At 49.9% G+C, this 25643-nt stretch overlaps 1 protein-coding gene across 1 annotated transcript in view; it reads left to right on the top strand.

Moving 5' to 3' along the window:
• LOC115325088 overlaps positions 1-25643 on the top strand; it is a 60689-nt gene that overhangs the window by 9733 nt on the left and 25313 nt on the right. The window contains exons 2-3 of the mRNA XM_040216758.1: positions 8212-8363; positions 8453-8517. Coding sequence (XP_040072692.1) covers positions 8212-8363; positions 8453-8517 — 217 coding nt within the window. The remainder of the gene's footprint in view (positions 1-8211; positions 8364-8452; positions 8518-25643) is intronic.

The raw sequence follows: 25643 nt of genomic DNA, 5'->3' as shown, positions 1-25643 counted from the left end.
TGGCCCTTGGGTTCTTGAAGCTTAGAGTGGACGCCGATAAACGTGTTGGGTACGACGGGAACTTCGACACCGGAGTCCACCTCGAAGGAGAATGAGCACCCATCCTCGAGTACCTTGATGAACTTCACGTCCGGGTGCTCTTCCGTACGGTATGTATCTCGATGGAGCTGGCCGAAGGCTTCTGTTTCTGCTTCCCACTGACGCGCTTCTTCTTGCGGCACAGATTCACGAAGTGGCCATTCTAGTGGCAAAAGATGCAGGACGCGGGACGAGCCGGACAGTCGGGGCGAGTGTGTGATGCGCGCCCGAAGAAAGGGCACAGCTCGTTGGTTTATCACATGGCGCTGGCTTTCCCTTCCGTTCGTTATCAGCATCTTCATGTTGCGAAGGGTGCACGAGCGCTTCGTGCAAAGGAAATCGCGTATTCCGACTGACCTGGTCCGAGAGCTTTCGGTCGAGCAAGCGCAAAAGAAAACGGTCTCGGACGAGCTTGTCTTCGACGTCGGTCGACTGGTAGTTGCAGCGCTTGACCATCCTTCGGAGCGCAGTGAAGAATGCTTCGGCCGTCTGACCCGGTTGCTGCGTATGGCGGTGAAAACGCGCTGTCTCCTACAGCTCGTTCAGTAGGTGGACAAAGTGGTCGGTGAACGCCTCCTTGACGGCGGCGACGTTCTTGAGGTCCGCTCTCCCAGTTTGGTGATCGCGAGGACTTCTTTGGCTTGTCGGCCCATGCAGTAAAACATAGAGGGCACCTGGACTTCCGTCGGAGCGGTGTAGAGTTCGGTGGTGAACGAGTAATCCTCGTACTGCAACAGCCACATGTGTCAATATCTGGGGTTGTCGAAGTCAAACGGTGGTGGTGGACGCCGCAGTACCATGCCTTGTAGAAACATAGTGGCGGATTCAGCGGACCCTTCACCGTTGGCCATTGCGAAAGGAAGGTGACTGCCTCGACGCCAAGTGGCAGCGGCGTGGCCGAGCCGTGTGTCGAAGCCGCAGGCACGGGAACAGCGGAGATGGATCCCACCCACTTCTGACACCATGTCGAGCGAGTGATACGGTTGCTTACACTCCAGGCGGGGAAGTGCCGCCCTAGGCTTATTGAGACTCATTTGCCGTGATGGATGCAGTGGTGCCATTCAATGGTACAGCGGCACACTACACTAAACCGAAGCGCCACGAGTTAAAGCTGTCCTTAAATATGGAAGACGTAAGCTTAAGGGGAAGACATTTTTGCCTCAAGCTTTACTTCGCGTTGATCCGGAACAGAGCATATATTGAAATGTATGGGCTGTGTGCCACGATTTCGTGGTTCATGGTAAAGACCCCTGGCTAGAGGTTGTACTGCACTGGCTAAACTGCTCACCTACAGCTGAAAGAAGAGACACCGTTGTGGCAGACTAACTTCAGGCTGTATAAACATACACACAAACACACAACACATGCGAGGCTGCTTCTTTCCTTTGGACCAACAGCTTTTATCGTTTTAACACAGGTGTAATATGGATGGCCCGTAACCATATCTGGTTAAATGCCAGCAACGGAAGTTGACAAGCCGACTGCCAGCTGAACGCTTACACAGCGCTCGTCTTCACACTGACTGGACACCAGTGCCATCCGAACATCTCCCTCGTGAACCCCGTGTTACTCCCGGCGGGAGAAATGACCGCGCGTTCCAACATTCAGAAGCGCTCTGATCCGTAAAATGGGCACGCACCTCGCTTCCCCAGAAAGCGACAAAAAGTAGGCAAAACAACAACAACAACAAAGAAATATACGCTACATTAGGTGCGCTTAGTTTGAGCGCGTTAGTGGTGTTGAGTAAATAGATTTAGAAGGTCAAGTCAAAGTAGAGAGAGAGTGTGTGTGAAATGTAATGACGGGTTCCTTTTAGAGCTCCCGACAAAGTTTATCGAAAGGATGCGTCACGTTGTCATGGTTCAAGGAGAAAAGCGGACGAAGAGGCAGAGACTTTTGCAATATGATGCACGCTTTGGTCGCCTCCTTGCAGCTCGTATTTAAACGCGCCCATAATCCACGCAACCCTCATTGCGCAGTTGGAAGCACTCTGCAAACTAGGCACACTGCGGCGCTGCCACTTTTGAACTTTTTTTTTTTTTTTTTTCGCACTATCGGTATGCTGCCTTTCACAGTCCAAAAGATTTTGAGAACTACTGCATCACAATTTGTGCTACCACTGCCTTTACCACGCTAGTATGGCAACTGAACGATTTCTCTTCTCTTATCGTTATCGGGACGATTTTCCGTCGTTATAGCCATGCGGAAGGCCCCTGGAGGTTAGGGAATCCTACGCCCTTTTTATCCGCAAGCCCCGACATACTCCGAGTTTGGTCCGTCTCTGCAAATTGCCACAGAAACTCTGAGTGGGTGTACAAAAGTAAATCCAGAAACAGAAATTGCCAGTTAGGAAGATATATAATTCCGAAAAGACAGATCCCTTAAGATGAGACGCTCCAGTGAAACGAGGCAATTTCGAAAACGCACAGGTTATTTTTTTAAATACTCAAACATACGAAATGGCCTATATGTTTAGTAAGGTACGTTGTTGGGCTAGTTGGTTCATCTTAGTAAAACATATAAAATAGCGCAACAGGAACGAGGACAAGAAGTAAACAGGACAGGCGCTATCTTTCAACTGTTGAAAGATAGCGCCTGTCCTGTTTACTTCTTGCCTATATGTTTCCCCATAGCATATGTGGGCAATATCTAAGTGCATGAGTGTCCGTCCGAATAATTTTTTACTTTGTTTCTAATCACGTTTCGTAATTTGTTTTACGCAATTAGTTTAGTCTTTTTAAGTGACTTGAAATTGCACTTTCACTGAGTATTATTTATGACCAGAAATATAAAACATGAACTTCACAATCAAAAACCTTTATATTAGCCGGAAATGCGTATTTACAAACGTTCTAGAAAGGTCAGCTCACAGAAGAAACTTTTAGTGTTGCTTATGGTGAAAGGTCACCGCTAACAATGCTTTTGTATGACGATAAATTCTCAAGCTAAAAAAAAAGTACAATAATAAAATAAAAAAAATTCTCAACTGCCGCTGACTTTAGCTGAAGGTCATAACAGCCGAGTGCAGCTGTAGCCTCCACCGTGGTAAGGAGAAACTGGCGCCACAAGGCGCCAGTGGCAGAAAGGCGAACGTACGTACGGTCGGAAACAAAAACTTGTCTCGAAAGACCGCCAGATGGCGCCACCACTGTCGTTGGCGTGCGCCCTCCTCGCCTCCTCCTCTTCTCCCCCTCCCCCCCCCCCCCTTTTTTCTGATTGTTTGCTAGACTGGTGTCGCGCCGGCCGCTGCCAGCGGCCATCACGGAACCGGTCTAGCAGACGAGCCGCGCGCAATATACTTCACAACAACTGCGCTTCCCGTGATTTTACCCGTGCAATAAAACAGAAACAGCGCGTTCATTGAAACGTAGTTTTATTGAACACCATTGAAATGAGTTGCGGTATTTCAAACTCGTATCTACAAACTCCGTTGGCAGTCCACCGCCCTCCAAGGGGAACCGAGAACTGTAGTAGGCAGTAAACGCAGTAAAAGTTGTCATATATGTAAAATGAAATTAATTACTTTAATGTACAAACTAAGAGAAAAGCACTAGTCGTCGAATTATCTAAATGGCTCTGTAAGCAACTCCCACAAACAGAAATTTTGAATACCCAAACATGCAAATCAACACCGAAATAAAGCAAAAGGCTTGCAGGTGAGCTGCATAAGAATAAACGATAAATAAACCATAAACAAACTCGCTAATAGGCAATGGAATTAAGAAAGAAAGAAAACAACTACTGTTTTGGTGTGACTACATCTCTGACTGTAGGTGCGTTTTGGTACTCGATTCTAAGATATAAACACGAAGCTGTCAAATTAACTGAAGATTGCTCTGACAGGAACTTACGTGGAGAAACCAGTTCTTGCAGCAACGGATTCGTAACAAGAACGGTGGGGCACGCGTTCTTCCGCAAACGAATCTTCCTACAGCTTGCAAAGGCGGTAGCGCCGAAGTGCTCGCTGCACAAACGACACTGGCGCAGCTTGCTCGTCGGCAAGCCGGGCAGGCTTCCAAAGTCCTGGCGATTTGCATACGCAATCCATTTCGATGCTTTAATGGAAAGATCGAGTTTCAAACGTCGACAAAAGTTTGATATAGAGGGTCACCTGTCGTCTGTTGGAAACTGGAAGAATGAGCACTCCGAGTTCTTTTGAAGAATTATTACACCACTTCACCACGCTGTAGACACCGTAATACGACATCATAAGGCACGCACCACTCGGCAGAATCTCTGTGAAATTAGATACGTACGTCTCTAATTATTATAAGCGCGCAGCAGCGTTGCACCGTACTGCTAGCACTGCCGTAAAATCCGCACTTTCGATTTCAGCACGCGCGGAACGGTCTGAGAGCTTGGAGTGACGAGCGAACGCAAACAAAACAAAAAAGACAAAAACGGCGGTTTTCCCCTCGCTCTTACTGATGGGTCGGAAAAGCCCAGAGTGCTTCACTTTCGGTAGCGTGGATCATCGGTTCTGCATGTGCGTTAAAACGCCACACTGACGTGAAAACTACGGGGGTCGTCCTAGCCTATCTTGCCCCCTTGGGACCTACCTGGGTCCCGCTTTATATGCTAACTAAGAAGAAACAGGTCGGCTCCTTTGATTATCGTGGTATGTAAGGTAACAAAAATTATTGAATATTAGCCCTTTTGAATTTTCATGTCCGCGTATAAACGGACGTGTTCCGTTGTGGTGTCTGTTTCCTCTTCCTCTCACAAATACCAGTTGCGAGTCGGCCTTTTTACAGCGAAGCTGCTACGCGCTAAGATCTGGGATATATGCGTACGCGGATTTTGATATTGTTGACAGAAAGCTGCCCACCGATCGTGGCGAGTATGAATAAGTAAAAATAAATAGGGGGCAATCGGCCTGAGTCGGCCTTCTTTGGCATTACTTGATAGTGAGGCCCTCATTCCTTGTTATCATCCCTTGGCATTTTCCTCGAGGTCGTCCTAGAAGACATCCTTGAGGTCGTCCAGGAGGTCGTCCTAAGCGTCGCCCTTTTATGCGTCGTCCTCGAAGTCGTCCCAGATGTCGTCCTTGAGGACGTCCTAAACATCGCCCTCGAGGTCATCCTCTAAGCCGTCCTCGAGGACGTCCTCTAAGCCGTCCTTGAGGTCACCCCAAGAAGTCGTCTTCGAGGTTGTTCTAGAGGTCGACCTAGAAGTCGTCATTTAGGTTGTAAAGGAAGTCGTCTTGGGCGTCGTCATTTTATGCATCGCCCTGAGCTCGTCCCAGAAGTCGTCCTTGAGGTCATCTCAGACGTCGTCCTCGAGGTCGGTGTAGAAGTCGTCCTTGACCTCGTCCTAGAAGTCGTCCTAGGTTTCGTCCACTAGACTTCGTCCTCGAGGTCGTCCTGAAAGTCGTCCTTGAGTTGGTTCTAAAAGTCCTCCTTGAAGTTGTCCTAAACGTCGACCTCTAGGCGAAGTCCTCGAGGTAGTTATATAAGTCGTCCTTGAGGTCGGCCTTGAGGTGGTCCTAGACGTTGTACTCTAGGCATCGTCCTCGAGGTGGTCCTGGAAGTCGCACTTGAGGGCTTCTTAGACTTCGTCCTCTAGCCATCGTCCTAGATGTCGTATAGATAACAGCTTCGCTGGTCCTCCATCTTCACGTGAAGTAGAAGGGCTCTACAATTTTTTTAGTTCTGTATTCTCTCACCTGCGTGTCACGCTGTTTTCCTTTCTCTCGTAACTCTGCACAAAGGAGAGGAAAGAGGGGCAGTTTAGCGCCAAAACTCATATGAATCCGTTCCTATTTCGCTATATCGCCACTGAATGTTGCACGTGGCAGTGCCAGGTTACGACGTTTTTCAAAGCGTAGGCTGGATCGGCAAAGCTATCCAGCCTACGCTTTGCCGATCCTTTCATGGTTCCTAATTCTGAAACAGTGGTGGTATCTTTGAAGACGGAGACTTACAACGATCATAGTGTTTTCAGTGTAGACATCCTGGACCGATGCCATTCACCTCCTCATCATACTTGGCTAACCTCAGTTCAATTCTGTTTGAAGAATGACAAAGAACTATATTTACGAAATGATAGTGGTGTGTCCATAGAATCCTTTATGGAGAGAGCTTTGGAAGTTTTTGTTTGAATTTTATATTCATTGGACGGCCTATAAATACAAAAGTCAGGGGTCTGCATTAGGTCGTGCGTAGCTCCCCCTCTCAGTGACATTTTGTGTCAAGGGTAGTTCAGGCCATCGAAGACTGTCTTAGAAGCCTTCCCGTAAAGAAAGACTTTCCGCTATTTTGATGATTTTCTAATTATGTGCTCTGAAAACAGAGAATATATTTTTGTAGACTATATTTTAGATGTCTTTGACAAGTGCGATTGCTGTCTTAAATTCGCATTTTAGAAACCTAAGGATGCTGTTTACATTTTTTTTTATTTCTCGTTGTTTCTTCATACTAATGATATGAGCTGATCTTTGTCTCCGCGATCAAAAAAGGTATCCTACACAATGCGACGCCACATTTCAAATTTACAAAAAGGGGTATAGCTTTGCACATCCTAGGGTCGGCACTGGTGGCCATGTTTCCACCAAGTAAAAGTAGCTCTAAAGCTCAATTGGAAATCCTAGAGACTAAGAATTTCCCCAGCAGGTTTTAACTGAGGCAATAGGATCCTTGAAAGGCAATGTTAAAAGTGGAGCAAGAAACAGGCCCAAAGTTCGGAGAGGCAGCCCGGTGGTGGTTTTATACGATCGCAAAATGTCCTGGAATCTGAAAAATGTGGCGAATCGCTATATACTGTAAAACCCTTTATTTTCGCGGCCCCTATTTTTCGCAAATCGGTCACCGATGACAAAATTGCGACCACTAAATTTCACGAATTCCAGACGCCTGCATTGAAAATCTTAAGGACCGAAATTTTCGCGCGCCCTTAGATTTCGCGAATTCTTCCATTCGTGAAATTCGAGAAAATTGAGGGCTCGCGAACATTAAGGGTTTTACAGTAGTTTCGATTGCGTTTTCAGCCCCTCAGATGATGGCCAGGGTTCGCTCTCAAGTGCGCTATAAAATAGAAACGTGGTCAAAACCCGGGTGCACGAAGCGACATTAGAAAAAATTCGTTCTATGCACCGTAGGTGGTGTGTATAAATTACCCCTTACGTGTGGTAAAGATTATATAGAACAGGCTTACTGGTGCGTTAACAACGGTCCTCCGAGAACACTACGGTTCCCATCATACCACCTTAGCAGGGCACCTTCTACTGCATTGTCTGGACTGCCGATGCACACCAAAGTTTGAACCCGCGACAATTTTGGGAAGATTTCAAGCTCACCCCACCAGGGAAAGCGTGGAGACGTACCACATAGCAAAAATAAGGGAGTGTTGAGGTAGCAAAAAATCGATATCTCTCCATGAGAAAAAAGTGCTTTTCCTAGCCAGTGCTTTTAACGATTAAGTTTCACCTGACCCTCTGATCTGCCTTGCACGTGCGCCTGCATAGTTTCTTTCTTTTTAAACGTTGCTTAGTCTCTTGTTATCTTTTTAGATATTCACGTTGTGAAGGTATTGTTCTTCGTTATTTCTTTGTTTCTTATGTAGGAACGTCCTTTCCAATTTTCTCTCATGAATATCAGTTCCGAGTCAGCGCTTGTGCGTTCTATGTGTCTATTTACATTTGTCATCTCCTTCCTACGCTGTTTTTTATTATGTCGCTTTAATTTTGATTTGGTTCCCTACCCTTGCGATGTACTGGACTTTTTTTTACATATAGCCCCATGTATCAGCAGGCAACAAAAACACTGTTTTCTTTAGCAATGCCACTTTTTGATGGCATATAATATTTTTGTGCGACTTCGGCTTCGGTATGGTTCTTTGTTGTTTAAGAATGGCAAACTTATATTGTCACCCATAAACGCTGATTTCTTACAAGGTGAATTTGTTTGATTAATTACTCCAAATGGCCCCGAAAATAAAAGCCAAAGCCGAAACGCCCAGCATTACAGAAACAGAAACATATGAAAAACACGCAATAATGCTGTGGTGATCTTATTATATTTTCGCCTGTCTCGTTATACATCGTTAAAAACAAGTTATGACATGCTTTCGCCTTTTCAGGAGCACGTATTGAAACAGATGTTTGAATATGCTATTAACAATATATTTTTTTCTCAGGTCATCATGAAGCTACCTAGGACGTACATGCTTCAATCAGCTTTTAATGTTTCTACATTGGACTGCGCTGTTCAAGTGTTCTACAATAAAACTTATCGTAACAAGACATACACAAAATATAATTTAGTATATGTGTACAGTACCGGGAGATAGTAAGTACTAAATTCATTAATATTAGAAAACACTGTGTCATTCACAAGAGAAAACAAATGTAAGACGTCTAACGTGGTTTGTTTTTCAGCCAGGATCTACCCTTATATGTAAGAGGCTTCGAGAACTATACAATCTTATTGGGATATCGGCCGGGTAAGTTAAGGCCTGCCCTGTAGTGCCTGAAAGTGTTTTAATCTCACGCGCGGTGGGAAAACAAACATCGTTCATATATTTTGTTTGCCTATTGCTTTTAACGTTTGAGTTTACATCGTTTTGCTTCGTTGCTGACGTGGTAATGCAATAATAGGGAGTTTTCGTAAACCGGCATTCTACCTTTTTTAAGCCCTCCGCAACGAAGAAGCCGCTGCTGAGCATGCGCGCCGATGGCTTTGACTGTAGATTTCCGGCTATCGAGCGGGATGCTGAGAGCGTTGCGAGACGACGAAAATGATATACGAACACTCCCGATTGACATGGTATGCACATATCGTAGTACATGGTAAAAACCCAAAGAAATTGCAATTAAAAAAAAAAAATTCATATAACAGCATTGTACTTTTTTCCTTTGATCCTTTCTTTATGTGTTATTTCCTTTCATAACGTAGTGGGCCGATGCCTCTCGAAATTGCGAAGGAGCGCTTACATTGACACAAGTCGAGGTAGCATGGTTTCACAGGCTGCGTGCGTTATTTCCACCTTACGGTCGTGTTAGGGTCCCATCACTCATCACTAAAAAAAAAAAAAGATCAATCCCTTTAGATTCTTCTGTCGTAACTCTCAGTGTTCAAGTTTCAAGAAGGAAACTTCGATACCCGGATGCTGCAAAAGACAGGTTTGGTCCGTCAACGTTAAGTATCGTATGAAGTTTTAAAATTGCAAGCGGTTAAAATACCGTTTACGTAACAAATTATTGATTCACTTACAAATTCTTAGCTCACTATTCAGCCACAGGTGGAAATTTTATTTGCTGTCATATGCATCTCCTTTCTAATTAAACACCAAGCATTTTGTCACAAGTGGAAGTTTCATGCCTCAGGTTCGCAATAACGCAACAAAGTTTTTTACACCAAAGTATATGTCAAAGTACGGAAAACTTAGTGACATCCCACTTTAAAAGTACGGTGATTTTAATGACTAGATTAACGATAGGAATCTTTTTTTTTTCTAATTAAGCAGCCAAATAATTATCCCGTTCTTTTGGTATGTATCAAGGGTGGCCGGAGTGACAAGGGGTTAGATACGCAGAGAAAACCACAAAAGCTCGGATAAGCAGCTGGAAAAAGAAGGGGTGGGGCGGGCCAATTTTAACAACAAAATATATAGAGGGACTATCCCTTTTCAGAGGGTACAGGTTTATGGCCGACTAAAGCAAATAACAGCAGGCAGTAGAACGTTTCTGCAGCCGCTAAATAAAAATGAACGCATGGTTCGCTGCCGTCCACTGACCTGACGACCATTATGCGTATACTGCTCGAAATTATTTCTAGAGCAGTAAAGGAAACAGGTTAACTGGACACATCTATGTGCCAAAAAGCAATCTAGCTGTTTGTCTGTAGTTTTGTACAAAGTTGCCAAGACTGCGTTTTTTTTTAGTTCCAATAGTTTTTTTTGTTTTTTTTTTGTTTAGGGGACACAAGAGGGAAAAGGGGCACACCTTCCAGAGAGCCGCGATCCACGCTTTGTCTCGCGAAGAGCAGCATGCAGCTCGCGAACCGCAGTTTGTACACTCCTGGTTTATATTAGAATAGAATAGAACAGTTTTGTTTTTAATACTTACATTTTCAAAAGGTACTATCGGGGAAAAATGAAATGCGAACGGAGGAGCGCGTGGCTCGCAGTACAGGCTGCGCCGCCTGGAAGTGAGCCTAGGAGCGAGGGTGCGTGGCCTACTCCAACGTCTTCACGCCCCTAACTCTGCGCTCCCCAAGCTTCATCAGTGCGCCTCTTAGTGCGCTGAAAGCTATCACCGCTATCTTTGCTGGCTCAGCGCGGGCGGTGCAAAGAAGCTCGCCGCACTCGCCGCGCAGGCAAAGATAGCGGTGACAGCTTTCAGCGCACTGAGAGGCGCACTGCAGAAGCTGGGAGAGCGCCAATCGAGGGGCGTGAACACATCGAAGTAGGCCACGCATTCTCGCCCCTAGGCTCACTTCCAGGCGGCGCAGAGCCTGTACCGCGAGCCACGCGCTCCTTTGTTCGCATTTCATTTTTCCCCGATAGTACAATGATGAGCCGGTGTGAGCCTCAAGGGCTTGTGTACCTGGCTCGCAAAAGCGGGTAGCAAATTCACTATGTGTAACCACGGCCGGACTGGAAGCGCGCGCTCTCTTTCTCTTCTTACGGCCTTTGCAATCGCCCGGGAGTCAATGGCATTTTTTCTCCGTATGTAGCTCATTTGCTTGCCGTCAGGGGCGCAACCACCTCACCCCACTTCACCCCGCTCGGAGAGCCCCTTCGAGCTGCGTTGCGCTGTTGTTCGAGCTTCGTAGGTTGTTGTTTTGGCAACGGTTCCTCAGAATACTTCTGATTAACCATGCAAAGACAATCACGGACAGAAACGAAATTTCAGCTGGATATGTTCACAAGTCCACGAGAAAGCACTTTAGGCAGTAATGTGCACTGTGCGAAAATTGTGTAGACTACTACACTTTCGTCTAGAGCAGCTGACCGACTTCATGCGCGATCGATGAAATGATGATGCAGACCACGGCAATAGATAGATTGGGCCTGCTTACATGTTACAAGAGTGTACGAATTATTTATTATTTAACGTTCCTCCACGTAGAAGGGGTCCGTGCCCTCCCGTTCTTGAGCTGCAACAGAAGTCCTGGAAGTAAAGACGAGTATAGTTTTTCCGCAAGTGCATTCGCTGTCTCTACTTATTACTTCTTACTCCCGAATATCTCGGAGATGTGCGTCAAATATTCACCGTTTTGGGCGCATCAGAAGCGCATTATATAGTGACTGATGGTCTAAACGTAAGGAGCAGGTGTCAAAGGCTATAAAATCTCGGCCGCAAGTTGCGACAGCGTTGAGGTACACTGTCAGACGCGCTTTGTTCAAACGGCAAAGGGTAGCCCAGGGGTGAGGTGACAGCGCCCCCTCGCGAATTGCGGCGGGAGGTGGCGATTGCCCCAATTGCAAAGGCCGTATAAAGAGAAAGAGAGCGCGCGCTTCCAGTCCGGCCGTGGTGTAACATGAGTATAAAATCCTCATTCACCATCGAAATCACTTATTCAAGGAAAACAAAACGATATTAAGTGGAGATTAAGAAAAAAGAACGAAAGACGGAATCATACTGCAGAACAATACGCACTGTCCCGAGAAAAAAAAGAATCTGAGGGAAAAGAGTAACCATCATCTAGCAACCGAAGTTCACTAGTCTAAATTCCGTAGTGATTTTGTTTAAGTTTCTGTCTTGATGTGCAAGCTAATAGGGATTCTGGCATGCTGTGGAATATATGAGGCACATAATAAATAAGGTACGTTCCCCACACTTAGTTCGAATTCGCGGCATCTTAATTCGAAGTGATTGTCTCATTGGTCGGCCTTGAGTGAACGGAGTTTCAAAATTTGAGTTTCAAAAGTGTTGCAGTACTTCAGTCTCCTTCAACAAACACCCCCAAAACGGTAAGTTTAATTATTTAAATATACGGGGGCTAGAGACTTCGTCCCGGTCAAAAGCAATGCTTTTCAAAATACCCTTCAATGAAAGCTTAACTCTATCTCGCCAACGCAAAGAACATCCTGCAATGTGGGTTGCACCGTATCGTATGTAACTATATGCCAAAGCGGGTGTGAATATCTTCCGAACGGAAAAAGGCATGAACATTTTATGAATAGGAATGCAATCACATGACATGCAACTAGAAGTTGGAAGAGCTACAGTAGTTGACAGTTCGACCCTTTTTTGCTGGTTTTTAAAGCAAACTAGCTTAGTCTTCGAGGAATTCACTCTGATTAAGTTTGACCGAAACCAGTTCATTGCGAAAATGAGGTATTTCTGTTATTTTTCAATAGCCACATCATAACTCACATGACGTGAAACCAGAAGCGCATCGTTCGCGAATTGAGATGTTCTACACTTGCAAATAAAGAGAAAATCAGTCACGTATAAATTAAATAATAAAGGCGACAAAACTGAGCCTTTCGGCAACCCGACTGTAAGGCAAGCTCTACTGGTCTTGACATCTCTAAATGTCGAAACATATGACCGCCCTGAACAGTACCCTTTTAGAATCTGAACAAAAGGGCCTTCGAATCTTAGCCTGTACAGTTTGAACAAAAAACAAAAATAAAAAAATTCGTGATTTATGCTATCTAAAGCTTGTTATATATCGAAGAAGACTGCATAAGTTAACATATTATTATTAAAACCTGTGTGTAAGCAGTCGTTGAAATTTTTCAAAAGCGCCCGCGTTCCGCAACGAAGCCGTTCTGGTGATCACATAATAAAACAAACTATTTTGCGCAACTAGTCATTAGTCTTGAAAGATGTTACTCCGGAATTTGTGAAAGGCATGAGAAAATTGAAATTGGACGATAGCTTTTAACATCGTCCACTTCCCTCCTTTATACAGTGGGTTAACAATGGCAGATTTCATTGCTGACGGCCAATCTCCCATGCCAGTGATACCGTTTAAGATTGCAATGACTGTAGGTTTAAGTTCTTAAAAATTCCTCCGGAGATCGAGCATCCTGATCTAGTCAAAGCCTGGGGACTTCCTTCAACGAAAATAAATAATCGCATAGCTCCCTTTCCAATATTATAGTACGAAAAGCTGAGGCTTCATTTTATTCATCTTAGTTAATGTTATTAACGTCATCACGAGCCTGGACTGCCCCAGATATGCGAGAAAAGGAGGCGTTGAATTCGTCAATTGTGCTCTGTCTAGCAGGCACAACGGATTTGTCTATCACATCTTTAATAGAGCGTTTTTTAGTCCTACCTAAAAGCCGATTATCGCACTCCCATGCTTTTGCGGTATCAAAACGATGCCTTTTGAATTCTCCCTTGAGATGTTGGCGTTTAGATGAACGGAGTAGATCGGCCGCCTTTTTCCTGGCTATTTTGAACTCGTCCTTGATACTTAAATTATCTTAGAACGTTCACAACGTCTCCAGAGAAAATATGTATACCTTAAAACACCTAAAATGTCTGACTTAATCCATTCATCAGCCTTCTCGCCTTTTAATGATTACTTTTGTTTCATTGCATGAAAACGAAAATTGCATAAATAGGGCTACTATTGTATCCCATGGAATGGGTGCTTCCACCGAAGTCAAAATGCCATCCCAGCCGTAGTCTTGATCAATAATAGTTATTTTTTTTCGTAGTGCTCGAGCTCTTCCCCTTGCAGTTAGGTTTAACCAGGCAGGCTACGGAATATTGATCTGCCAATTTTCTGACATCACAGCCGCTTTCATGGTGCTGTCGAAAATCCAGACGTTAATGTGGTCAATACAAGAGGAAACAAAATTGTCGCCTAAAAATTGCTCCAGCGTCAGTTCCTGTATAACCCTGGCGATACCGTGGGTTGCCAAGAGGTTTAGATAATAACACACTACATGACGCGAGGAATCCATTGTATTCATGTTCAAGACTACTAACAAACACAACTGTCCTGCCTGGCTGAATTCTAATAGAGCATTAAAGAGTTATTCCAAAAAGAAATTCGCGTTGCTGGACGGGGGGCGATAGATGGCAATCAAAACGACAGAAAAATCTTGGCAGCTCATCTCCAGACATACGTGTTCCGCATGCGTGATCGTTATCGCGATATTAGCAGTGAACCAACTACTTTTGAAGTACAAGCATATTCCCCCTACCCTTTCAGACCTTCTCGTATAGGCAAAACGATTGTAACCGGGAGTAGAAAACAGAGTCATCGTGTCCTCATAATCATTTATTTCCATAAGAACAAAAGCATCGATGAGAGTGTCCAAATCTCGAACAATAATCATGAAGGCGTCTCAGTAGTTTTGGATACTTCTAACATGAACATAAAAAAGAAAAAAAAAGAAAAACAATTTTGGCGGTTTTTTGAAATTATTTTTAAGTAACTCCACCTCGGAAGCCGGAAAAATCCATGGCTTGCACTTAAAGACCGGCGCCCAAGCCTGCGACTCGTGTAATGCACAACACTGGCGAGTTCTCGCTCTTCTTCACAAAAATCTTCCCGTTCTTCACCCATGTGAACTTATATAACTTTTGCTTTGCTCGTTCTCTGACCATCCAGAGCAGCTTTCTGTCTTGCCTCGTGAGATTGTCGTTGAAAAAGAGCGTTGGTGCGTCTGCTGTTTGTGCAAAATCACGCAGTTTGCCACGGGCGTGGAGCCAGCAATCCTTTAGCTCACGTGAGCTGAACTTAACCAGAACTATAGGAATTGACCCCGGCTTAGCAGGAAGACGGTGGGCTGCTTGGATATCTGCGTCTTTGAAAATATATGTATACGTTTGATTGCCAAGTCGCTCTGAATTCGTTTCAGATTTTCTTCCGCCGTTTTTGGCAGCCCGTGAATTTCCGAGTTCACCAGGTGACCGTATTGTTAAGGATTGTTAATTTACTCTTGCAATGCTTGAATAGTTTCTGCATGGCCTTTTACAGTCGCACTTAAGTCCCCTCGTTTGTCTTTTCGACGTCATATATCTTAGTTTCGTTTCCTGTCGCGGTCTCCAGCACAGAGTTATAGTTTGCCATGAGCCCGTCCACCTTGATATTCATATCTTGCAGCTGACTTCTAATCTCTTCACTGTAGGTTTCAGCGTCAAGAGCTCCTTCACCTTTTTTGGAAGTGAGAGGAGAGAGTCTACGATTGTTTTCGTTTCCAACAGCAGATCAAGTTTCTGCCCAAATGATTGCATCTGATCCTCCATGGCTGATGGGTTGACTAGCGACGTGTTCACCGAGGAGTTTGCTCCGTTCTGAGAACGGCTCCTGTTGTCTCGTGTACGACAGGTCTTACATCTCCACTGTCCCATGCATGAATAGGAAGTTTCAGTAATACTGGCGCAAGCCTGGCCCAAGTGATAGCCATTTCTACAAACTGAGTACGACATAAACTTTTGCTCCTCGGCAATACCTCCCAGACACGCTAGCACTCCGCTCTACCAGACATACTGTACAACAATGGCAGGTACAACACTTCAGTTGGTGGCAAAAAAGAACACGCTAAAACACGGTTTTGAATGAATCCTCACCTGATAAGAAGAAGTAGAAGAGCCTGAAATGGAGCTTAATTGTTTCAACCGCTTCGCCACCGACTGCACTGACTGCTGGTTGAAGCCGGTTTTTAAGTTCTCTTGGGTGCCACCACGAGCATGCGCTGATAAGACAGTTGTGCGGCGATGTCCGGTGGGCGTGAAGAAGCCAGCCGATGGCCGTGAGCTTACGCCGCCCTGCGTTGTCACGTTCGAAGCCAGGTCACCCCGGAGTGATGCAGTACCAAAACAAAGCAGCTGATGAAAGAAAGTGCTAGAGCGTGAGATGAGCTTGTTTCAAGCGCTTCGCCACTGGCTGCCACCGATCGCCGCGCGCACGGCCAAGAAAGCAACGCTCGGTCACGGACTTGGAGAGTGTTCAGGGCTGTTTATACTCCAACGTTGAGCGCAGTGAACGCAGCGTAGCGCAGAACGCGTGCCTTTCATTGGAGGGTGACCAGGAACTCGATATCTGCGACCAATCAGTATTAGTGTGCGCTGCGCTCTGCCGCGCCCGTCGACGTTACGTTGAAGTATAAACGTACCTTTCTCGTTTATTCTTGCTGCGGACATAACTTCTATCATTTATTCCTGGTTTCCTGTTCTAGAAAGTACGTGTTCCTACTCGCCCCGTTCGCGCGACACTCCAGCTTTCTTTGGCGAATCTTCGAGATAGTGAAGCACTCTTGGTAAGAAACCGTCCCGACCTTGTCGAGTCAGTCTCGCCCCAGCGCTCGATGCTGCTGTCTCCCCGACATCAACGCCTGCAACGCTAGCCTTCCTTCATTCTGGTTTGACCCCAAGTTCGCCACATTAAACGTTTGGTTTCTTCAGTTATTCGCCTCCTCGTCCTTTGTCATTCGCGACATTTTGGTGGAGGTGCGGGGTGTTGCATTCTATGCCAGTTAAGCGTACCGCTCCGAAGACATCCCGACAAAGCGACGTTCTCAGCCCCGGAAGGATACCCTTCGCCGAAGACGCCGAAGCCCGAAGAAGCCGTCGTACCAGAGGTCACTCCCCAAACCGGGTCTCTAGCCCGAGAAACAGAAGAAGATACCGACCATGACCACCCCACCCGTCGTGGTTCATCCCGTCACTCCGCGGACACCTGCTCTCTCCCTCGGCGAGATCTACGAGGACGTCGAAGACTAGATCAACGAGTACGAACGCGTGGCTCGCCACAGCGGGTGGAGTGACGAACAGCGCCTGTGAAACCTCTATTTCTTATTTGAAGGAATTGCAAGGCGTTGGTTCGAAAACCATTAAGCTCTATTGACCTCGAGGGCCATTTGCAAGAACTAGCTCACGCGTACAATCGCCATTCAGCACCGAAGAGAAAGGGCCGAAGACTTCCTGCAATCGAGGACCCTGGACCCCAATGAGAGCGTCACGAGCTTTGTGGAAGACGTCCTTCGCCTGAGTTCCCGCACCAACCCTCAGGTCACCGAGGAAAAGAAGCTGCGTCTTTTGATGCGCGGCGTGAAGGACGACATTCTTGGTAGGGTCGTACGCAAACCACCGACGACCGTTCAAGGATTTGTCACGGAGACGATGAACATCGATCGTACTGTGCAAGCCCGAGCCAGCCACTACCAGAGGCAACCCGGTGTCGGCGTAGTTCCGCAGTTGCCTCCCTACCTTGCCCACGGCATCCCGGGCATTCGAGAGCTTATTCGCGACGTCGTCCGGGAGGAGCTTAAGAAGCTTCTGCCGACTGCTGAGCGCCCGGCCTTAATCTCCATTGCCGAGGTTGTGCGGGACAAGGTTCAGCGAGCGTTCCTTCCAGATGCCCCTGTCACCGTGGTTGCGGCAGATGAGCCGACGCTTACCTACGCCACAGTGGCCCGACGACCGCCGCCAGCTGCTCAACATCACCCAGTGGCGCCACGACGAGACTCACCAACGCTGGCGTACTCCCGACGCAATGGCGGAGGTTGTCAATACGACCGCAGAGACCAGCCGGCGCCAAGGAAAACCGACGTGTGGAGGACCGCGAATTGGCGACCAATCTACTATCACTGCGGTGGAGCCGACCACATTCATCGTCGATGCCTCTACCGACGAACCGGGCTGCGCGGGTTCCACCCGAACGACCCACGCCCCCGTTATGGTGAACGCCCTCGTGAGATCGACGAGTACCGGCGACGACCTCAGTCCTTCGAGCCCGCGTACCGCCGAGAGCCCCGGTAGCCGTCACCACGACGTCCTGCTTTTCTGACGCACCGACCCCGGCGTGGAAGCCTGTCACCCTTCGCTCCTCACCGGGGAAATCAGGCGCTACAATCACTGGAGGTAGAGATGCCGAAAACGACCGACGCCAAGATCCTCCCCGAATGTCGGAGGGCCCCCACTCGAACGCTACCAGAGACCGAAACGACTGCTCCTGTAATGGTAAAAACAACCTAAACATTGTTATCGACAGCCAAGACGTGTCAGCTCTCGTCGACACCGGAGCAGACTACTCCGTCCTGAGTGGGAGGCTCTCCCAACGCCCTCGGAAAGTGAAGACGCCGTGAGATGGCCCGCAGATACGAACCACTGGGGGACATCTTATCACGCCAGTCAAAAGAAGCACTGCTCGCGTCGAGATTCACGGCGAGAGGTGTCCGGTAAAGTTCGTCGCTCGACGAGACTGTGCCGTGGGTCACACTCGGAATGGACGTGTTGTGCGAATGCGGCGCCGTCATCGACCTGGAACCCAACAAGTTGAGGCTGCGGAAACCTGTCGAAATACTTGAGGATAACAAAACTACGGCAGCCACGTCAGCTACAGTGCGTGTACTCTCCGACCACGTAAACTTGCCACCACGCTCGAGTGTACTTGTGCCTGTCGGGTCCGAAAAAGGCATCTCCGGAAAAGCTCCGCTGGAAGGTACCATCGAACTGCTCCTAGGAAGAGGCATCGGCGTCGCACGAGGCATCACGGAGCTCTAAGACTGAAGCACTATTTCACTCGTAACGAACTTCCGACAGCAGGCTCAGCGTCTTACGAAAGGCAGCGCGGTGGGTTACACCGAGAAACTCCCCGACTCAGCTGCAATCGCCGGAGTATCAGAAGACCTCTCTTCATGGCTACACAAGACAACGCCGCCTGCGCAGTTCAACATCGATCCAATCGTGTCTACCCGAACACGGAGACAACTCAGTGAACTTCTCGCCGAGTTCATTGAGTGCTTCTCCACGTTGTCGAACGTACGCCAAACGACGGTTGCGAAATATCGAAATGTTACTGATGACGACGCGCTCCCTCTTCATCGGTCGCCGTACCGCGTCTCGGTGAAAGAGAAGTCATCCAAAAGTAAGTCGAAGAAATGCTCAACGACGACATCATTCAGCCTTTAAACAGTCCGTGACCTTCACTGGTCGTCCTGGTGAAAGAGAAAGACGGGACTCTTTAGTTCTGCGTGGACTATCGTCGACTGAACGCCGTAACAAAGACGGACGTCTACCCGCTACCACGCATCAAAGACAGGCTGAACCGGCTGCGCCACGCAGGATACTTTTCGTAGATGGACCTGAATAGTGGGCATTAACAGATCGAGGGCGGCGAATTTGATCGTGAGAAGACTGCCTTCGTCAAGCCGGACAAACTGTACAAATTTAAAGTGATGCCGTTTGGACTGTGCAGAGCACCGGCGGCCTTCCAGTGCGTGATCGACACCGTCCTTTCAGGCTTGAAATGGCAAAGCTGTCTCCTCTGCCTCGACGACGTCGTGATATTCGCAAGCGACTTCGACGAGCGCCTGAGACGTCTACGAGCCGTGCTACAGGCTAGCCCGAATGCTACTGACACTCAAGCCTTCAAAATGGCAGTTCGCGTACAGGGAGCTCAGATTCCTGGGCCATGTAGTGGGTGCTTAGGGGGTAAGTCCTGACCCTGCAAAGACATCCGATATCGCCGCATTTGCGAAGCCACCAGATCAGAAAGCCGTACGAAGATTTCATGGGCTTTGCGCTTACTATAGACGTTTTGTTCGCGATTTTGCTAGGATTGCTGCACCGGTCACGAATCTGACGAAGGACAACGTGAACTTCCAGTGGGGAAAGGAGCAAGAACAAGCGTTCAACGAACTGAAGGAAAGACTCCAGTCGCCCCCTATCCTCGGACACTTCGATCTATCAGCGGAAACGGAAGGTCACACGGACGCCAGCAACACCGGACTCGGCGTGGTACTCGTCCAAAGAAAAGGCGGAGCAGAGAGGGTGATCGCTTGCGCAAGCCGGGCACTGCTCAAGGCAGAGCAAAATTACTCAACGACCAACAAGCAATGTACTGCTGTCGTTTGGGCGTCAACCAACTTCCTCCCGTACCTGTACAGGATCCCATTCCACGTTGTCACGGACCACCCCACTCTCTGTTGGCTCGCAAACCTCAAGGACCCATCAGGATGCCTCGCTCGCTGGAGTCCTTGAATGCAAGAATCCGACTTCACCATTGTGCACAAGTCAGGCCGCAAGCATAATGACGCCAACTGTTTGTCTAGGGCCCCAGTCGAATCTCCTCCCGACAGCACTAACAACGACGAAGAAGCCCGTTTTCTCGGAGCAGTTACAGATACCGACATGGAAGCACTTCAACGAGACGACCCGGAATTCGCGCCGTGATCGACCATCTCGAAGGTCAAGGAATTTATGTTCTGCGACTAATGGGTTAGACTTGCCGAGCTTCGTTCTGCGGCGAGGCGTGCATTTCAAGAACGACTTAGGAAGTTGCAACTCCGCCTGGCTGCTGGTTGTTCCTGCCAGCCAGCGAGAAGAAATCTTTCAAGCATGTCCGACGCCCCGACGGCTGGACACCTCGGCTACACCAGGACGTTCGCCCGGATTCCTGAGAAGTACTACTGGCCGAGACTCCCGCAGACCGTCTATCTGAGCACACGGTCGTGCCATTAGTGCCAACGACGTAAGAAGCGTCCGATGAACCCAGCAGGACTCCTGCAGCCGATATCTGCCCCGACTACGCGATTCCAGCAGGTCGGACTAAAATTGCTTAGGCCGTTTCTAAGATCAACGCAAGGAAACCGCTGAATTATCGTCGTAACCAAATATCTTACACGATACGTCGAGACTGAAGCCCTTCCACTGGAGACAGCGGTGGAAGTCGCCAAGGTTTTCGTCAAGTCCGTTCTCCTTCCCCCCGGCGCACCCGAAGTGCTGATCACAGAATGAGGGTTATCTTTCTTGGCACAGCTGGCTGAAGAAGTTCTTCGGCTCAGTCATACCAGCCAGCGATGAATTACCGCATATCGTCCGCAGACCAACGGGCTAACGGAGCGGCTCAATAAGACGATCGCCGACATGATCTCCATGTACAGAATGTCGACGTAAAGCAGATGTGTGACAAGGTGCTGCCGTACGTTACGTTTGCGTACAACACAGCTGTTCAAGAAATCACGGGAATGGCGCCGTTCCAACTGGTACACGGCCGGACGGTTACCACGATGATCGACGGCATGCTGCCTCACATGCCAACCAACGATGGCAACGACGACGTTCAACTGATCTCTCAACGCACGAAGGAAGCTCGTCAACTGGCAAGAATCAAGATTTAAGAGCAACAGCTAGTCTACGCCAAGATAACCTTCGTCGCCGGGACCTCCAGTTTCAAGCCGGAGACCGGGTATAGGTGCAGACACCGATACTGCGCCGCGGTCTCAGCGAGAAGCTTCTCAAGCGCTACTTCGGACCCTACTATGTTCTTCGCCGTCTCTGGCACTTGAACTACGAGGTGCTTCTCAACGGAACTCGACCATCAAGACGACGCCAACAGTGACCCGAACTAGTCCACGTCGTGAGCTTCAAGCCGTATTACGAACGATAGAATTTGGACTCTCGTCAAACTGTGAACTGTGGCACGCGGTTCTGCTGGCCTTTCGTTGTGGATTTGTGTTTTTCTTTTTGTGATGCATTGTACGATTCGCTTTCAAAGGGGTCGAGAAAGCAACGCTAGGACACGGACTTCTAGAGTTTTCTCATTTATTCTTGCTGCGGGAGTGTGTTCATCCTCGCCCCGTTTATCAGACGGTCGAGCTTTCTTTGACCAATCTTCGAGATAGTGACTCACTCTTGTGGGGACCGTTGGTCGCCCTTCCCCGACGGCCGGTATAAAGGCCGTGGTTCGGGACGCGCGGCCTGGTTGCCGTGAGTTTTAACCTGTTCGTGAAGCGTAGGAGAGCCGCCTGGCTTGGAGGGCTCTCCTCCTCACTCTCTCCCGGGGGGACCTTTTTCCGTCCCCCGCTCATCCGGGAACCTGGTTGTTTCGGGTGAGGACGACGCCCGCGGGGGGGGGGGGGGGAGGTCGACGCACGTTGCCGACTTCGGGAACGTGGGGGACTCATCCCGCGTATGCGATAGAGATCGGACGTGTCGCGAAGGACTTCCTTTGCCCGCTCCGGACTGCGCTCTCGGGACGGTGTCGACAGGGTGAGCCTTTCATCTGACCTTGTCGGCGCGGGGGTTTTGGGAACAGTGTGTCTTTTGGTGTTCCAATAAACACCGTTGGACCCAGTCTTATTGTGGTACGTGCTCCTCCTTTTTAGAGAAGCGATCAGTTGTGCGGCCGACGTTCGGACCCGCCCGTAGCGGTGTTCTCGAGAGAAAGCTGCGGGGTGTGGGAGTAGGCTTGGCGTCTCCCGATTAGAGACCGCCGCTGAACCCTTCGGTTACCACAACCCGTGACCATCCCACATATTCTGGCGCCCAACGTGGGGCCACGACTTCCTTTATCGCGGTCGTGGCATTCGTTGAACGTTTGGCTAGCACTGTTGTCTGCCCTTTCACGCCATGTCGACAGGTCAGCCCAATTTTCGGTCGCTGATCACGTTGGCAGAAGTGGCTACGAGAGGGCTCACTTCTGATCCCCTCGTACCCATCGGTGACCCGGCTGCCTCTTCTGCAAGCCGTGTGTTGTCGCCGAGCCAGCCAGGTGCACCTCTGATTGGAGGAAACGCCTCGGTTGACGGGCCCACGAGAGCTTCTCCTTTACGAGACGGCTCTCTGTTGCGGCCAGAGCCCTACGCCGCTCCTATTAGAGCCAGCGTTGGGGGCTCCTTCGATGCCACTCCCCTCGGAGGCGGCGCAGATCACCGGCATTTGGGTGTAGCTACTGTTCAAGCTGACGCCCTGCCGGGCAGCCACATGACAACTTCTCCTGTCCGAGACGGTTATCAGGTTCGGCAACCGCCCGGTCGCTTCCCGATGGGAGGCAACCCGGCGGCTGGACCGAGCGCGCCCCTCTTTTGTGGTGCCGCTCGGAGTTCTGTGCAGTTCGGCGCCTCCCCCCTTCGGGACGGCGCGCTTCCCGATGGCCACGAAGCGGTTCCTCTGCCGCGAGACAATATCCCACCCTGGCCCGCGCAAAGCACGACCCCGATTGGAGTCAATGCTTCCGGCGACTTGATTGAGTTGCCCGCCGACAACGTCCGTCCACCGGCTCCGTGCGACCCCGCTCCCTACCGAGCTGGCGCGTCGCCCGTTAGCGGCCTGGAGGCTTCTCTGTTTGGAGATGGCCCCCGGGCTCCGCCGGTGTCTAGCGCCGCTCTTTTTGGGGCTGGTGCTGGGAGCTCTCATGATGTGCTGCTACAAGAAGCGGCGCGAGTCATTGAAAGCTTGACCGGTACAATGCAGTCAGTACTGCAAGCACCCAGGGCACTGCGACCACCTGTGCGAGTCCCAATTCCCAAGTACAAGGGTTACGGAGACTCCATAAGCGCGAACGACTTTCTCGAGGACCTGCTCCATTACCAGCAGGCCACGGGAATGGTCGATCAAGAGGTTCTTGGCCGAGTCCTGCCTGTCGCACTGACTGACCAAGCTGCGCGGTGGTTCCGCCTTTGCGGACAAAACGCGCTGACTCTCGATCAATTCCGGGCCCTGTTTCGCCAGGAATTTCTCCCCGCTGACTACGAAAGGCGGATGAGACGGGAGTTGGAGCGGCGTACACAGCACCCAGACGAATCGTTGCTGGAGTACGTGAGGGCGATGCAGGAGCTGTTCCTTCTCGCTGACCCCTCGGCCCCTAATGCGGAACGGGTTGAGCGTGTCATTCGGCAGGCGCACCCGACTTTCTCCGTATACCTTCGAGGCAGCCGTTTCCATTCACTGGATGACCTGGCACTCGAGGCTCGCCGCATTCAAGGTGACATTCTTGCGGCTCGAGCCTACCGGCCCCCACCCCCACCCACGGCATCTCTTGAGCCGCGGTGCGCGTGGAATGGCGACCCTGTCGCTCCCCATTCCCGCCGGGCCGAGGCCTCCACGGCATATGCCGACGCCCGGGGTCGAGACGCACGAGAGATTTCTGATCGGGCGCTTGATCCATACTCCTACGGGTTGCGAAGATCCGCTGCCAAATCGCAGTCGGGCCCGCACAGTCAGGACCGCGTTGTGGGTCCTAGACGCGAGGAGAGGCGACCTCGAAACGAGCCTTTCGCTGCGAACGAGAGGAGGAATTCCCCGAGACCTGCCGGACGGAACCCTTTGGCTCCCGAAATTCGATGCTATCGCTGTGACCGCATTGGTCACTTGGCGCGAAACTGCACGAATCCACAGGCATCGGGAAACGGGCCAAGCCGCCGCTAACGAGGCTGGCGGCTCGACGGAAGGCTGGAGCACCTGGTTCTGCTCTAGCGCCGTCGGCGTACCGGGCCGATGGTTTGTCCGGTGCGCCCGCCCCGTTCCTGGCCTTGACGATCGCTGGCCGAACGTTTAAGGCTCTCCTGGACTCCGGAGCCAGTGCTTCGTCGTTCGGTGAAGACGTGTTGGCGCACCTCCGGACCCCTTCTGTCCGATTGAGAGAGTGTAACACGGCATTTCGGCTCGCAGCGGGGGGCACTGCTCTTTCGAGCGGCTCCGTGCGGCTGGTTGTACGCTGGGACAATCGGGTGAGGCGACATCGCTTTGTGCACCTCCCTGGTCTTTCTGTGCCGGTAATTTTGGGTCGAGACTTCTTGGCTCAGACTGGCATAGTCATTGGTCGCGTCAACGCTGGCTATCGTGAAGGCGCTTTCGGCTCAGTCAAGCCATTCGCCGAACCCCCCGCCGCCGCTCCGGCCTCTTTCCTGTTGAGCAGCCGCAACAACCGCGGCCACGCGGGAGACGCTGTTTCCCGGAAGCCGGTTGTGGACCCTGCGGTCGCGCGCCCCCCTCTTTTGGGAGCGAGCGCCGCCGCGGCGTCCCGAGTCGCCACCCACCCGCTAATTGCTGGTTCTTGCGGTTTGGGGAGGCGCGACAAGGCTTGTCTTGCGTCGTTGTTGTACTCTTACGACTCGATGTTCACGGATCGTCCGGGCTGCGCCGATTCGGTGCGGCATCGGATTGACACGGGTGAGGCCCCTGCTTGGAAGTGCCATCCCCGTCCCGTGAGTCTGGCCAAACGAAAGGCCATTGACGCTGCCTTGGACGAGATGATTGACACCGGCGTTGTCCGGTCGTCGGAGAGCCCATGGGGGTTCCCCGTCGTTCTCGTTCCAAAAAAGGACGGCAGCTCGCGCCTGTGCGTGGACTACCGCAAGCTGAATGAGGTCACTCGCAAGGACGCTTATCCGTTCCAAAGCATTGACTCGATCATATCCAACCTGGGCGGAGCTAGATATTTCACTACGCTCAACGCCAGCAGAGGGTACCTGCAGGTTGGGATGGAGCCCGGTGACGAAGAAAAGACCGTATTTGTTTGTCACCGTGGGCTTTTCGAGTTTACTCGGATGCCCTTTGGCCTAGCCGGAGCTCCTATGACGTTCCAACGGCTAATGGACAATGTCTTAGGCAATGCCAGATGGTCGCATGCAATGGCTCACCTAGACGACATCGTCGTGTACTCCGACACCTTCGAGGACCACTTACGTCACTTGAAGGATGTTCTCGAGAAGCTGCGGGCTGCGGGGATCACTTTGAACCCCAACAAAGCCCAAATCGCTGAGACCCGTATCTCCTTACTGGGTTTCGTGATCGACGACGGGCGCGTTGCGCCCCGCCCGCAAAAGCTCCAGTCTATTCTGGAGTATCTGAGCCCGTCTGATGTCAGCTCTCTGCGCCGCTTATCGTCACTTTATTCCGGGATGTGCGGCCCTCCAGGCACCTCTCA

Source organism: Ixodes scapularis, unplaced genomic scaffold (assembly GCF_016920785.2).
Source record: "Ixodes scapularis isolate PalLabHiFi unplaced genomic scaffold, ASM1692078v2 ptg001200l_1__unscaffolded, whole genome shotgun sequence".
Lineage (NCBI taxonomy): Eukaryota > Metazoa > Arthropoda > Arachnida > Ixodida > Ixodidae > Ixodes > Ixodes scapularis.
The sequence above is the reverse complement of the archived record's forward strand: the minus strand, read 5'-3'. Positions and strand labels throughout refer to the sequence as shown.